At 37.8% G+C, this 15,613-nt stretch overlaps 1 protein-coding gene across 1 annotated transcript in view; it reads right to left on the bottom strand.

Annotated features, from left to right (window-relative positions):
• Nucleotides 1-15,613, bottom strand: part of CTDSPL2 (CTD small phosphatase like 2) — a 47,049-nt gene that overhangs the window by 9,586 nt on the left and 21,850 nt on the right. The window contains exons 3-10 of the mRNA XM_055717086.1: nucleotides 13,223-13,361; nucleotides 10,945-11,094; nucleotides 10,251-10,466; nucleotides 9,130-9,208; nucleotides 8,741-8,852; nucleotides 7,723-7,809; nucleotides 260-322; nucleotides 85-164 (exon numbers count right to left, since the gene is read on the bottom strand). Of these exons, the coding sequence (XP_055573061.1) occupies nucleotides 85-164; nucleotides 260-322; nucleotides 7,723-7,809; nucleotides 8,741-8,852; nucleotides 9,130-9,208; nucleotides 10,251-10,466; nucleotides 10,945-11,094; nucleotides 13,223-13,361 (926 nt within the window). The remainder of the gene's footprint in view (nucleotides 1-84; nucleotides 165-259; nucleotides 323-7,722; nucleotides 7,810-8,740; nucleotides 8,853-9,129; nucleotides 9,209-10,250; nucleotides 10,467-10,944; nucleotides 11,095-13,222; nucleotides 13,362-15,613) is intronic.

Genomic DNA, 15,613 nt, shown 5'->3' with positions numbered 1-15,613 from the left:
CAGCATCACTTTCTTCACGACATTTGTTAGGAAACAGTACGTAGTTTGCTTACAACAGGTACATTCACGATTTTCTATCTTTACCTGACCAGCTGCTTTTTAGGGTCTAGTATGTTCAATAACTTGTCTGCATATACCTTCTTAGAAGCAGTAAAAAGAATGATCTACGGAAAAAAGAAGAAAAAGTAATTATTTTAGATATAAGTATGTGAATACAATTTAAAAACTAAATTCAAACGTAGTGTCTAATTGTTTTTACCTCATAAATCTGAGACATACGTTCCAGGAATTCTCGGAAGAATGGCCTTAACCGGACATAAACCTGAAGCAGAGATGGACTTTATTAAAGATTCAAGATACTTTAATCACCCGCACCACTAAGTATCACTTTGTAAAGATGAGGTTGAAAGGAGCATTATGAATAAAGTAAACAGCAAATATTAGCTTCCTACAGAATAATAATGCAATTAAAACAATGTTAAATTAGCTTGCAGCCTAAGCAGCTGTAAGTGAAAGCGTAAGATGATAAAATTAGGCTTAACAAATTTACTGGAAAATTTGATGGAATTAGAAATAATTCCAATTAAAATATAAAAGGTGGACAATCTCTAAAGAAAAATGAAACTTGTTGCTTTGGCTAAACATTTTGAATTAGCTTTCACCAGCTGGGCGGCATCAGTTCAATTACTAGATAATGTGTGCCAGCACATAAACCGAATAATCTTCTTAATAACCTTCCTTCTTCCACTAGGAATTACACATTGAATATGGGAGTGTCAGAAGTGATTAAAAAAAAAAAAAAAGAAAAAGAAAAAAGGTTTCAGCTGTTTCCAAATTTTCATAAATTCAGATATCACCAGCACAAAACTGCACACATACACGAATTATTCCCTGTAAAAAATTGTAGGCTTATGAGAACAGATACCAAGTTAGGAGACTTCTGCATATCTCTCTCTGAATTAACTCAAAATACAAGACTTGGACTCACACGCAGGCATCTACATAAATCTGTAGCTTCAGGGCAATGGCCCAACACGCCAGCAGATGTGAGGGCACAGATCAAGCACCATCCTGTTCCTGTGGTATTACATTCAAATTTATATTTGAACGATGGCCTGGCATGGTGTTTGGCACTGATCTGGACCATCAGGGATTACATACACTGAGGAGTAAAAATGACAGCTGTACACTCTGCTTACCTTTCTTTTTGGTTCAGAGGTTACCCACATACAGAATTACAGTTCTGACAAAAGAGTTAGTAAAATAGCCAAAAAGAGAAGGGAGCACACAGAGCTTCTTTTAATTGAAACCGAGGTAATTTCAGCTTTTATCTTTTTTTAACATTCCAGTTAGGAATAGGCTTACATTTACCTTCAAATCACAGGAAAACTCCACAAAGGATTTGTACTACTTGAACTGAATTGTATCAAATTTACATGTGGACACAACCAAGTGACCACAGGAGAACAAAAGGGGAATAACTTTAAGTGAATACAAAATTTCATATTGTTAGCACATACTGCAACACACTGTAGTCCTTTAAAGGAAGCACGTATTTCTAAACCCATGTGAATTTCATTATGTAGCTTAAAATTTGGTAGGGCTTTTATTCATTTCTTTCTTAAAGTTCTGACTTAAATTTGCAGAGCAACCAGTTATTACAGTAACATGTTTTGTCCCCCCTCCCCCAGAAGCAATCATCAAAATCAGACAGTCTTATCATGTCTGGCAATAGGATGTCTACTGGCATGTGAAGATACATTTGTTGACTAGGCAGACAATGTCTACTTCCCTGCTCATTCTGGCAAACCCACATTTTCAGGCAGTAAAAAACTACCCGTCAAATCGGCTACCCGGAACAGTTTGGAGAGACTGCAGCCTGTGCTTGACAGGTTTCTGGGCTGCATTTAGCTAAGGTAACTACTGAAAAGCCAACTTTCTAAATACAGAGTTGACAAGTGTGTCTTCACACCACATCTCCTGTCAGCACTAAAATCTTTGTGAAAATGATGCCTCATCTTGCCATACTAAGGTAGTGATGTTTTGCTCAAAGACTAGATGATGCGTTTACCTTAACACAAGAACGCAAGTAATGAATTAACACATAGTCGCCAGGTTGCTAAATAACATTTGACTTGTCTGCGATTGTAAATTCAGGGCAAATTGTTCAGGCTGTACCTAGCAAGCATATACAGCAGCCAGCAAACTCCCTAGCTGTAACCCAGAGCTTAAGGGAAGCTGAATTCTCTTTGCAAGTGCCAAAAGGATTACTCTGTTCATGTAATTTTTCCCGAGTAAATATTTATTTACTGCAACCTGAATCTGTCTCTTCAAAACTAAAAAGTAAGTCACAGAAAAGATACTAATGTTTCCACTGCACATGACGTAACAGTTGCAAATAATGGTAGATAAAGAGGGTGATGTTCGATTCTAAGTTTTTTTCAGGAGCTTGATTTCAAATTAACAAGCCTACTCTCTGTTCTGAGAAGTTTAGAAACAGCCTCTTCAACAACTCTTCTACAAACTCTCCCAGAAACCAAAGCAGTAAGGCAAAGTATCTGCCGATATTTCAACTGCCACTAATATAAATAAAAACATTTTCCATATGATGCATATTTCCCTTTAAATCTGGATTGAGTATGGCCAGATTAAAGAATTTTAAAAATCATTCCAATAGATCAGAGAACAGTTATGGCTGCTTGGTTTCCTCATGCGTGCACACTCTTTCTGGTTTATTTTTTGATTTTTTAATATTTTTTTTAGTCTGTGGATAATCACAGCATCTTTGTAATGTGTTCTATTTTAGATTCCTGCCACACAGTTGTGTGTAGCTATCTTAATATCAATGTTTCTCTAACAAGTTTGAATGCAAACAAGAAATCCAGGAAAAAATACTTCTTTTTAGAACATGTATTTCTAATTACAGCTTATACACACACCTATATAATTTAACAATGAGATCAATGGCAGATGCACTGGTCTGTTTTTACTGGTTTGTGACACACTGGCACAACCTAAGGCACCCACGTCATTACACCCAGCTACGATGAGCTGACACAGAACTCCAGGTAACCAAAGTAGAAGAATTAAGTAACGGAAGTAGAACAAACCGCAGCCATCACTCTGATAAGTAGATCTAATATGAAAAGTAATTTTTAAAAACATAGATAGAAGTCTAATAATAATTGCCTCTACTTTTAATGACTGGAAGTTTGCCAACAGAGATACATGTCATCATCTGCTTCAAGGTGACTTATAAATGCATAACATATATGAAAAGCCCCTCAAAGTTTTTTTATGTTTTTGTTTGTTGTTCCCCTCCACCCCCAAATGATCATCACATCCTATTACTTCAATGGCAACAAAATCTAAATGTGCAAAATCAAAACTGTCATTCAATGTCTTCCTTGTTCAAAATACACCGGATTTAACTTCTTTGAAGGTGGAATCAGAAGGAAACATTATTCCTTTCATGCATTAAAAAAGCCCAACAAAAGACACGTTCCACTTGGTGTCAAAGTCTCTGTAATTACAATAATGAGTTTCAATATACCCGTAACATCTCTCTATACCTGATGATTTTACCATCATTTTACAAGGTGAGAACCAGAGAGAGGTTAGTTAACTTGCCCATGTGAAGCTCACTTACCCACTGCACATGCAAGATGAGCATTCTCCAGCACGGCAAGACCTCCTGCCCGGCCCAGCTGCATCCAGGTTCCCCACCTGGCCTTGGGGCATGCCAGACAACAATACCAGGCCAACCCGCCTGCCCTGCTCTTGCCTCAAACAGCCCTGAGCCAGCCCGCTGCAAGGACAGGTGGCACGTGCAGCCAGCCTTAGTTCAGCTGCATGACACACACACGATGCACTGAGCTGGGTCTTGCTCCAGGCCTGGCAGCAGGACGGACTTGCCAGGCAAACAAGCCGGACTCATTTCTGACTGGACTGTGTCTTAAGTGACTCAAGACGAAGACCACCTCATTACCAGGCAGAACTGCCTGAAGTGTAGCCAGCCATGGCTCTTCAAGGGGCAGAAGTGCAATTCTAGAGGTTCTACTGAACTAAAATAAAGTCACAGAATCACAGACTCATAGAATCATTGAGGTTGGAAAAGCTTTAAGACCATTGAGTCCAACCATTAGCCCAGCACTGCCAATTCCACCGCTAAACCACATCCCTAAGTGCCACATCTACACGTCTGTTAAATGCCCCCAGGGATGGTGACTCCACCCCTTCCCTGGGCAGCCTGGTCCAGGGCTTGACAACCCTTTTGGTGAAGAAATTTTTCCTAATTTCCTGAACCTCCCCTGGCACAACTTGGGCCATTTCCTCTTGTCCTATCGCTTATTACCTGGGAGAAGAGTCCCACACCTACCTCGCTACAGTCTCAGGTAGTTGTGGAGAACATCTTCCCAACCTAAGTAAGACCAGATTTCTTTGTGGATGCTGCCCAGGATACACTAAAGCTTCCTGGTTTTCAGATCCAAAGCTTGATGGCTCTTCTGTTATTTCCGAGAAACAGACCGAGTGGAGTTCATTAGAAGGGAGAGCCAGAATTCACAGGCATTGTTTGCCTCATTCCACTGCAGTAACAAAGTAAAGCAGCTAAGTCGGCACTGGCAACAGTAAGATGGGATACACGTAACACTGTATTCAGTAACCTACAACTGACCTATGGAGTTCCAGAACATCTTTCGAGGATCACAAAGATTGAAGGGAATTGTTCTGTGACAGATCAATAAAGATGCATTTCAACTGAAGAACGGAGTGAAAACATCTGCCTTTTGAGGAAGGTAGCCTTGGAGTGGTACAGAGTGAGATGATCTTATATCTGGGACTTGAAGCCAGCAACAGAAATAAAACCTCTTTACCAAGAAAAAAAAAAGATAAATTTCTTTGCAAGATAAGCTGCTTATCTTATTGTGTGAAGTAACAGAAAGCATACAAAGTCTAAAGTCCACAGTTGAAGAGCTGAACATTTATTTTTGTTTTCCAGTGAGACGTAAGACAGCACTTAACAGATATGGTACTTAATTTCAGCTTTGCAAAGACTGTATTTTTACTAAGTCCCAAACTTAAAACACTGGCATAATTTAGAGATGTTTTTTCAGCCAAGAAAACACAAACAAATTCATTGTCTCCAAAGCCTGAAGTAAGCAACCTCAACTGTACCCATTTCACAAATATGTTTTCTTTCTTTTTTTTCTTTTGAAACAGAAATCAGTGAGTGTACATGACTAATCCAAAGGTTTCAAAAAAGCTGTATATCAGTGCAGAATCACATGGTAATTTTTAAGTTTGCAGAACACTGCTCTATGCTCAGACATTAAATAGTCCTTCCGCATAGCTCTGGGTAAGTTGTGAGAAATAACTTAAGAGCAAACAAGCCCATATTTTTAGAAACCTTTCTTTAAAAACAGACCATCACTTACAATCGCTGAAACAAGCAATAACAGAGCCGAGTTCATGTGCGTGAAACTTGTGCCTGACTCACAGCCAACTGAGTTTCGCTGTTATTTTATAACAGACCTCCTAGAACCCAAGTCAGTCTGATTCTTAGTGTTGTATCCTACGATGGCCAGTTCTGGAGCATCTTTTTGAGAAAGTGCCTGGTTTCTCATCACAATATTACTGCAAAAGCACTGGCTTGATGCCTTCAGATGGGTAAGAAAACTGAAATGCTCTGAACCCAGGCTCACATCTGTATTAATGTTAGTCAGACTTAATGGGAGAAGGCAAAGACATTCCGTAGGAAAATGAGCACTGAACTAGGTTCTACTCCTTCTTGAAAAATAATTAATGTCTAATATTTCTGGAAAACCTACATTAAAGTAGTACCTATTTTTATAACAATGAAAAACATCTTCAGAAACATTTCTTCCACATCAAGCATTGTTTTCGGTGGCTTATATTATGCAATACCTTATAGATAGTAACTTGCTGACTTCTACTTTGCTCAGTCAGCTTAGTGTCTGCTTCTCTGTTGCCAGCTGAAATTGCTTTCAAAATGAAATATGAAGACATGAAATTAACAGGACTATACCAGAGGTGATGGTCAACTTGGTAAGTAAAACAAATTTTAAAAGCTGATAAATAGCTAATCACTGACAAAACCGCTAAGGGTATGAAATACCAACAAACAACTTTTCAACTTTTATCACAGGAGATGATTATTTGTCTTTTTGCTTATTGTACCTTAGTCAAAGATGAACTTAAAATGTTTGACTTGCTTGTTACTGTTATCTAGGAGGAAGTACATGTTTTGTCAGTGTCTAGTGTGATGTAAACCCAGGAAAACAGAATACAGCGATCAGAAGAGTGTGCTCAAAGACAGTGGCCAACTTTCTCAAGCCTGCAAGAAGCTATTGTTCTTCAGCAAACCCAGGCTAGTCTCTAGAGCCAAGAGAAAACTTATCCAGGACTCACACATACTGATACTGTACTGTATCAAGGGCTATACACGCTTGTGTACAGTGCTGTTAAATAAAGCATTAGAAATATTTTAAGTCATACTCTACACTGACTTCCATTTCCTAAAGGCAAAATCCAAGTTAGATCTCAGCATAAACAATCAGTCACTAAAAGGACCACAGTTATAGACAGAAAATACTCAAATCATACTGAGATCTTGTAAGAGAAGGATAGAAAAAAAATGAAGCTTTAGTCTTCCTGATTCTGTTAGCAGTGTCAAGAACCACCAAAGAACTAATTCTAAGGCTCCTTCCAAGTTCAACCTGGAGAAAACTGTGCGTGACCATCACCAAATAAGAGAGAAGATAAACTCACGTTTAAGAATTATTTCAGCTTTTCAGATTCCAAGGGGTTTTATATGCAACAATAAAGAGAAACATTTTTAAAATCATGAAAAATACCTGGACAAGTGTCTTTTTAAGGTGTCTGATGACTGGCTCATTCTCCAAAGATACTACAGTGGGGTCCAATATCGTGCGAACTACATGGTGGGGAAGCTGTTGCTACTCCCAGGTACATCACACAAAAGGACCTGAGAACAACAGCCTGGGTCAGAGCAGCATCTTTGGTAGTTGCTGGAAGAGAGTTCCTCCTTCCCATGCTTGTTCCTCTGTGGTACGTCAATGTAAACACACATAACTGACAACACCTCCTAAAGCAGAACGAAAACCTATATCTAGCAGTCTCTGCAAGGCAACCAAAAAAATCACTCTAAGTGCCCAGCAGACTCTCTAGGAGTAAAGAGGTAGAACTGGCACTGGCAAAGCGTACAGCAAGACTTAACGACCAAGACAGATCCTAGTTCATGTCAGTCCTCTGAAGATGTCTTCTATGTAGAAAGAAACGATCAAGGGAAGAAAATTAACAGTCCATGAGAAGCTGCACCTGGGAAATGATCCTGGCCAAACTGTCAGTGTTCCTGCCTCCACCTGCTGGCAAGGAGAAACGGTGCTGCTGCAGATCGCAGCTACACAGACCATTCACATGCTCTCAGCAATGAGTGTGCACAACTGGAACCAGTGACCCATGTCACCACGTTTTGGTGGCAAAAACCAGCGCTCCACCGGGTTTCTAATACAGGGTAACCCGCCTCGCAAAACTGGACAGCTGCAGTTTATAACCCAGACAGTTGTTAAAAGCCAGACAGTTACTGATCTCTCGTAAAACAAGGTAACAAAATGCACACAGCAAGAATTCGTATCTTAAACAAAATTAAAAGGTATATACTTTTCTATGCGCACTAATTACCTGGTAAATGACATCTTGAAAAAGAACTGGAAAAGTGAGTGCAGCATCTTCTAATTCATTTAGACTACAGTGCACTAATGTTTCATCCTATTAAAAAAAAAAAAAGACTGTATAAAAGAAAGAAAAGATTGTGAAAAGAATACTGAAAACAGAAGTAATTTTCTGGACTTCTATGCTCATTTTAAGGTAGGTTTATTTAGTCTGGAAAACCTATTTTGTGCAAGTGCTGTCAAGACTGAAGAAAAATTCCTAGAATGAATTATACATTTCATTATTCTTACAGTTTTTGAAAAATTTCACTTAGAATTGTGTGCTAGGGGCATAATTATAAGAAGATATTTTAATTTTGTAGGCTATCCTGTCATTCAGTTCCAACCTGCATCTGTCAGTTTGAATAATCTATCCATTCATATGACCACTAGAGGACATGCCAGCTGAAACTCTTAATGGTAAAATAATGTTCCTGCTGTCATTAACAGGGTCTGAAACAGCTTTCAAAACAGAGATATTAGAAGAAATTATTTTAACAATAAATATATTTTCTGTGAATATTTTAAAAAGTGGATTTGTGCCCTCTAAGAAACGAATGTTTTAAGAATTAAAAGATACGCTCTTGAGCAATCTTGATGCAAGACATATGAAGCTGAATTTTCCTATTTATTACATCTCATTCAAATTTTCCTATTTATTACATTTCTTTTTTCTTCCAAATTGGATTTAGGAAAACTTTTTGGGGACAGATAACTCTTTTATTTGAGATGATGAAAATTGCAATGCCTTTTTTTTTTCTCATCAGGATATTAAGTATTCAACAAATACAGCAAGCGTTCTATTCTTGCCACTATTAATGTGTTAGTTTTTTTAATGCAGACTGTATTAAACTAAAAATACTAAAAATTGCATAACATTCAACAAGGCCTTTTTGTTGAAAGGAAACAGTGTTAATTTCAGCAACAAACAAGATGAATGAAACGCTACCTACCCCCTGCCTTTGGTATGTGTTTATAAAGGTATTTACCAAGTCTAGAACTAATGAGAATTCTGGTGTGCTTCTTGTTTTCAGTGGAAGAGCTGGCTTCCTGTTAAGTTGTTCTTCTGTTAGTGGTGGAACATGTTTGATGAAATAATATCTGAAAAGAACACAGATTTTGCTGTAGAAATGTATACAAATTATTTAACTGGTAATGTTGTAGCCCAGCTTATTATTTCAAATATTTAATGCTGCACAAGAAATAAGTATTTTACATTGAAAAAAACCCCACACCAATATACACTTACTTTTTTTAAGTTAAGAGCTTTTGGAATTCATTACCACAACATAAAAATGTTCAAACTTAAATAAAAAGGCCTTAATCCAATACCCAAAATGATCACTTTAATATTTTCAGTACAAACATCAGCACTTACGGATCAAAGACTTCCCAGTCTTCTTCATAGGTGGCTTCTGCATGAGCTGATGAGTAGCCACTGTCTGGAGATACTGGTGCTAAAATTCAACGAAAATGACCAAAACAAAAAAATAAAACAAAAAAACCACAAGAGCTAGTCTTATTAGTGCAGTTTTTAAAAGTGAAAATTTGCACTCGATACACGAATGCTTCAACAGTGAAAAAACCTCTCCCTGCAGCCCCCGCCTCCCGTAGCCCCGTTTCCCCTGAAATAGCCTGCACAGCCCCTCAGGGAGCTACCCCAGAGCTGGATGTCACATCGTGCCACAGAACTTTGTGACCGCAAGACACAGCAAGGCACCCATGCAGCCTGTGACGAGGTGAGCTGCCGGGGTGCACGCTGCAGCCTAAGCAGCTAGCCCAACTCTTCCAGCCCGCAGCCCACTCTCACCTCGTGCCTGAGGGCCCTTCTGAAACAAGGCAGCAGAGCCCCTCGGAAGGGCTGCACGGGACCCCCGGCTCACACCTCAGCCCTGCTACTTAGAGGCTCAGTTTACTTCTGTGAAAGTAGTCCTCAAAATCCTCCACACTACTTAACTACCAATGTTTTCAGAGTCTAGGGAGGATTAGGTAAGAATTTGATGCTGGCCATGCACAAAGAGGAGAAGGTGAGTTTAAGGGATACAATTTTTGTCAAAAAAAGACATATGATAGTCTTTTGAAGAAAACGTGGAAATTTAATGTAGGATCTCTATGTTTCTCATTCACCTCACCATGTTGTTCTAATAAAAGATATCAAAATGTTGCCAATTTCTCTTTCACTATCAGCAAGTCCAGGGTGTGCGTTTTTAATGGAGGTGGTGGGGAGGTTCAGTATTAATAAAAGTGCCGTTCTTCTGGAATCTTTGTTTTCATTTGAAGAAATGCTGTGAGGTCAACTGAGCTATACTGGGAACAGGTAAGACTTGCCAAAACTGTGTCTTTGGTACATAAACCAGATTTGTCTATTACACATAAAAATAAATATTAATACTGTTTGCATAAATGGGAAATGTTAATTTATACAAAATGCTAGGATTTCCCTAAGAGTACAAATTACAGCTCCAATACTTGAGTCCAAGGCAAACACACATTTCTTACCTGTAAGTGGTGGCAAGTCACGGTCATTTGTTTCCTCCACTTCTTCTAAACCATTGTTGACAGTAGATCTGACCTGCACTGCTTGGCTAGTATAAGCTGCTCCATTGGTTGATGTTGCAGTACTTGTAGTAATCTCATCTACTTGTTCCATATCAAGCTGTTTGACTATTTCTTCAGCTTCAACAGCTTGTCCGGGAGAATCTGATCCTGATGTTCCTGTATTAAGATTTTGGCACACTCACAGTCATTATCTTTAAGCTGACTTACCCATTAGAATACTGGTAATCATTATTAATCACACCAAAAAACTTCCAGAAGATAGCTGCATTTGATTCACATTACAAAAGTAAGAACCAAATTGAAGATCACGACAAATGCCTTTCATGTTTGGAGCAAGAAACTTAATACCAATTGTTTTTTTCTTCTTTTTCTTTCTTTTTTCTATTTTAATAAAAGGTACACCACTAGATACTTACAGCTATGAAAGAAATGTTCTAATGCATATAAATGTATTGATTCTTTTATTAATGATCAACCCTTTTAAGAATTAAGGAGCCCTTTATCTAGCAGCAGTAACTCTTGGTCTGTAAATCAGAATGAAAAGTGTACTGCCACTCAAAACAGCTTTTTCTTTTAAAAAAAATAATTTATCATTCTTAGCTTTAACATTATTGCTTTTTTAAATGATACCTACCATTTTTATTTGCTGGTGAAAAAAAATTGAAAACAGGAGAAAATATGGTTCCCAGTAATGTAGTTCGTGGGGGACTGCCAGTGGTAGGGTTATCTTCTAATTTTCCATTTTGCTTTACGTGTTGGTTTGTCATTTCGTAACTTCCAGCTTCTGTAAAGGAAGAAGAGTTATGAAGTGTAATACTATGCTTCTGTTTTTCACAGTTACATCCTCTCTTTCCTTGTTATTATTTTCACTATGGGAAAGATCCCTCTTGCTCATGGTTCAACTTGGTCAACAAAAAATTAGCCTAAGTAAATAATAATTTTAAAAAGCTAGCAATTTATTATCAACATTAAAAAAAAATGCCAATTTTCAACACCATCTTAAGTTTAACACTACAAATCAGGAAGCTCTCAATATTTATATGAAGTACGCTACAGATTAACAAATAAATAAATTTAAATCCTTTAAATGGGCTTGACGATGGAAGACAGACTAAGATGCTGTGCACCTTTCTCCACAAATAATATCAGTAGCAGTGGGACTCCACTAGACAGAAACAAGTGTCAGTGGAACTCCAGTGGCTGAGCCTCCAGACTTCACAAGATCAAGCCCGTAATTTATTATTCTCCACTTGTATACACATACACATGCACGCATAAATACAAATTAAATAATTTTTAGTTGTAATGACAGGTAACAAAGGACATAGTTAAATAAATTTTCATATTACAAAACATAACACATAACAAGGAAGGTTTTCTATAAATGTGCATGTACAGTATAGTACATCCTAGAACTAAAAATTTCCATCTCGTGGCTGAGATCCAAGACACAGTTCTGAGACTGAGATGAAAGAGAAGTTATTTACTTCACAGTAACAAGGCTTTGAGACGTCTGTCCATATGGAAGTAAGCACATGTATTCTGTGCACATGAGCTGAGAACCTTTTTGTCAGCTGAGCCTGATGGAGCTGCACAAGGACTTCACACTTCCTATCGTTTCTATATAAAATGTAGTGTGTGCCAGCTGCAACTCAGCGCCTTCACTAATATGCAATATTTTTACTAAGAACTCCGTATCGCTGGAACAGTAACGTGGGCTCAGTGTGCTCTACGCGGAGACCTCAGAACAGACTTGATTTAAGTCAATAGCTTTTCTTCCGTCTTTAAGCACTGCCTGCATGCATCACACTGTGAGCGGGTGCATATCCATTCTCTCTCCAGGAGGCAAAAAACCTGAATTAACAGTAGCCAACACTGGAAAAAGGGTTTTTTCCTCAAGCCATGTTACACAGACATCTGACAACCACCAAATAGGAAATTCTCTCACATGGTAACCTTTCCATCACTGAAATGACTTATTTGGAGCTCTATCCTTTACTCAGCTACCGATTTTGCAAACCTTGTTGGATCACAAAATCTTTGAGACCTCTGCCTTGCCGTCAAACTTGGCAGAAACCCAAAGTGGATTCCCACATTACTGGGGGAATGAAGAATGAAGGAACACTGACAGGCAGCACAATCACAGAGACTCCTTAGAAAAGAAGTCAGCTCTTTTTTAAAGTCAGATTTGGAACCACAGCTGATACTTTAAATGTCACTGACCATTTGATCATGTCATTATTAGAGACATTAAAAAAGAAACAATTCTCATGGGGAACAGGGTTGTGTAATCTCCATCCTTAGAGACACTCAAAACTTGACTGGATAAGGCTCTGAGCAGCACAACTTAACTCCAAAGTCAGATCTCACTTCAAGCTGGATGAACATTGCTGCGAGGGGAGTGGGGGACTGGCCCGGATGACCTTTAGAGGGCCCTTCTGATCTACATTTTCCATGATTCTAGGACAGAAACCCATCTACATGTTTGACAAGTGCTTTCAGTATCTAAGGACACCTGGTTACTTACACAACGCTCATGAGGTGGGAAGTTGTATTTCACTTTTTTTTTGTGAGAAAATGGGAGAAGAGCTGAATCAAACAATTATCATTGGTTTATTAGAACAGTAATTTTTAAAAGTTAATTTAGTTCCTGTTTTGAAACCAATGGCTGGTCATGATCATGTATCCAAATTGTTCTTACAAAAATACAATGGATGTGTCTGAGAAGTAATTTAACTGTTGCTTAGAGAAATCTTACTTCGCTACTATCAGCTCAGCCTTGCTGTCACTGAAGTCAATCATATAACCCTTAAGAACCTCCACCATTGAAGAAATGGCCTGTATTAGTTAAGAGCTGTAAGACTACTGAATCACCATTCGACTGCAACATATGATTAGGAGTATTTACAAACCTCCATTCATTTGACTTTTCCGTCGTACTCGAGAGATCTGTTTATTAGGCTTTTCTCCTGTTTGAGGTGTGGATGTAATCAAGTTGTTATCTATATCCCGTTCAATTCTACTTCTTTTTGCAGGATTTTCTCTTTCTTCCTTAAAATAGAAAAGGGGGAAAAAAGAAACGTACTGAATAGTGCCTCTTTTCTCCACTGAATACCACCAGAAGATGTTAACTGTTAGAGAGTTTTGCAAAAGATCTATTTATTGTTCCACTTCCAGATGCAGGGTATGCAACATGTTATCTGGCCAGCTGGAATTTTAAATTCATTTGAACTGACACAACTCAAAGTAAAGAGCAAAGTACCAGGAAAGAAAACTGTACTTGGAACTTCTGTAGTAGAAATACTGTCTAAGTACTATTTCACTGAACAGCCAATTTATAAATATTGAAGCGCTATAAAGTTTGGGAAATGTAGAGACAAGGCAACTAAAATTACCTGAAACTTGACTTGTCTGCATGTTAAATATATAGGAAATAAACTGCATGACAATATTCAATGTGAAATTCCACCATGCTCCCTACAGGAAGTGCCTTGCTAAACTGTACACAAGGATATAACGTGCTGCTATTCAACGCGTATCAGATAGTACATGGCAAAACGTAGCTGTTAGAAGTGGTGTAAGCAAGGGTTATGACCCAATGACTCTCCTTTAAGTAAATGACTGATCTTCCCTGTGACACTTACATGAATGATGTAGAACCAAACAGTTTCTCATTTTTTCTGTGCATGAGTGTATGTGTAGGCACACATGTTTAAGACAGGTTTCTTCCCCTTTTTCCCCAAAGTACCTACTACAACTCAATGGCAATCTGAAATCTAAAGCATGACCGTACAGAGTACACTGAAATGTGAGGTATGAGACAAGGCAAAATAAATTGAATTAAATATAAAAAAAAAGCCATAGAACACATAAAAGTTAATTAAAATTTCTATTTTAGAACTACAATATTACCTTTCTAGAGCAGCAGTTTTACATCTTTAAAAAGAAAAAAAACTGTTCACGTACTCCAAAAAAAATAGATCTTTTAGAAAAATTAATCTAAAGCCCATGCAAACACTGCAGTAGCTAAAAGAAATACTAACAAATGTGGAAAAGTATTGACATTCGTATCAGAAGACAAGTGAACACCACTGATCCCAAAAGCTTCCTACTGGCAATATCCTTGAGCAACAACCTTGGTGAGAACAATGTAATTACTACCACTTAGAATTAATATCGTATACAACATAAATCCATATAATGAGAGAAAACGGATGGCTCACTGAACTGATAGAAGAACAGTAAAGCATCTTATCTTCTAGGTCATTTGTTCAAATGTTCAACACCGGGGGGGAAAAAATGAGAGAAATTAATTAACTTCTAAAGCTATCCATTGGCCTTCATAAAATGAGTTGTGTTCTCATTCTGCTTTACAGAAAACAAGTGTAGAAGCGTTACAGAAATTACAATGGAAACAGGAAATCTGGCTGATGGCAGAGGCACAAAGAATTCACTAAATCTGGACTCCTTTCATCCTTCACGATGTGGTGGGAAAGCTCACACCTGCTGTGCCCTTGCTGTACTAGTTATATAGAATTCAAAGGTGAAATATGATACAATGGTATTGTGCTACTTGCTTTAATCACTCAACATTTTATTGCATACATATAGAATATGCCTATTCCATGTGTTTATGTAACAATCTTTTCGAATTATATGATCTATTCAATTCATTATAACCTATTATTACTCATAATTGTGCCATAAGGAACAGGGCAATGTCACACAGACATAAACATTTTGTTTGCTTTTAGGTTGTTTTCAGAAACCATGTATTTATCAAGGAATGGCCTAAAGTTAAACTAGAAATGATGACAACACATTCAAAGTCAAAAGTAGTTTCTGACAGTGCTAGAAACCCCCAAATTTAAGAAGTTTAAAGGAACTTGCAACAGCAAGTTCTACAATATTTCCACCATTAACATTTAAAAATTTTAATAGTACTTCCTGTGTGCATATGTGTGTCAGGTTTTCTGGTATATCAGATTTATCATTTTGTAAATGACCACGACTACTGCCAACTTGCACGGGGACCGCGAGTCAGCAAAAGACCTCAAGATCAGACCGATCACCATCCACATTCGAAGAGCCACACTTTAGTCTCTGGTTTATCTAAATAGCTATAAGGTTTTTTCACGTTTTGTTTGTTTATGAAGTATTTCCAATATGACATCTTTACAATACCAGATAAACAACCTTATGACGATGATCAAAATTCTCAAAATATACTTCTTAGGAAGACGTTTATTGCTGTAAATCCATATAACCTCAGTGGTGATTTAGATTTTGGCTTTCCCATAAAC

Source organism: Falco cherrug, chromosome 7 (assembly GCF_023634085.1).
Source record: "Falco cherrug isolate bFalChe1 chromosome 7, bFalChe1.pri, whole genome shotgun sequence".
NCBI classification, from domain to species: Eukaryota; Metazoa; Chordata; class Aves; order Falconiformes; family Falconidae; genus Falco; species Falco cherrug.
This window is presented reverse-complemented; position numbering and strand designations above follow the sequence as displayed.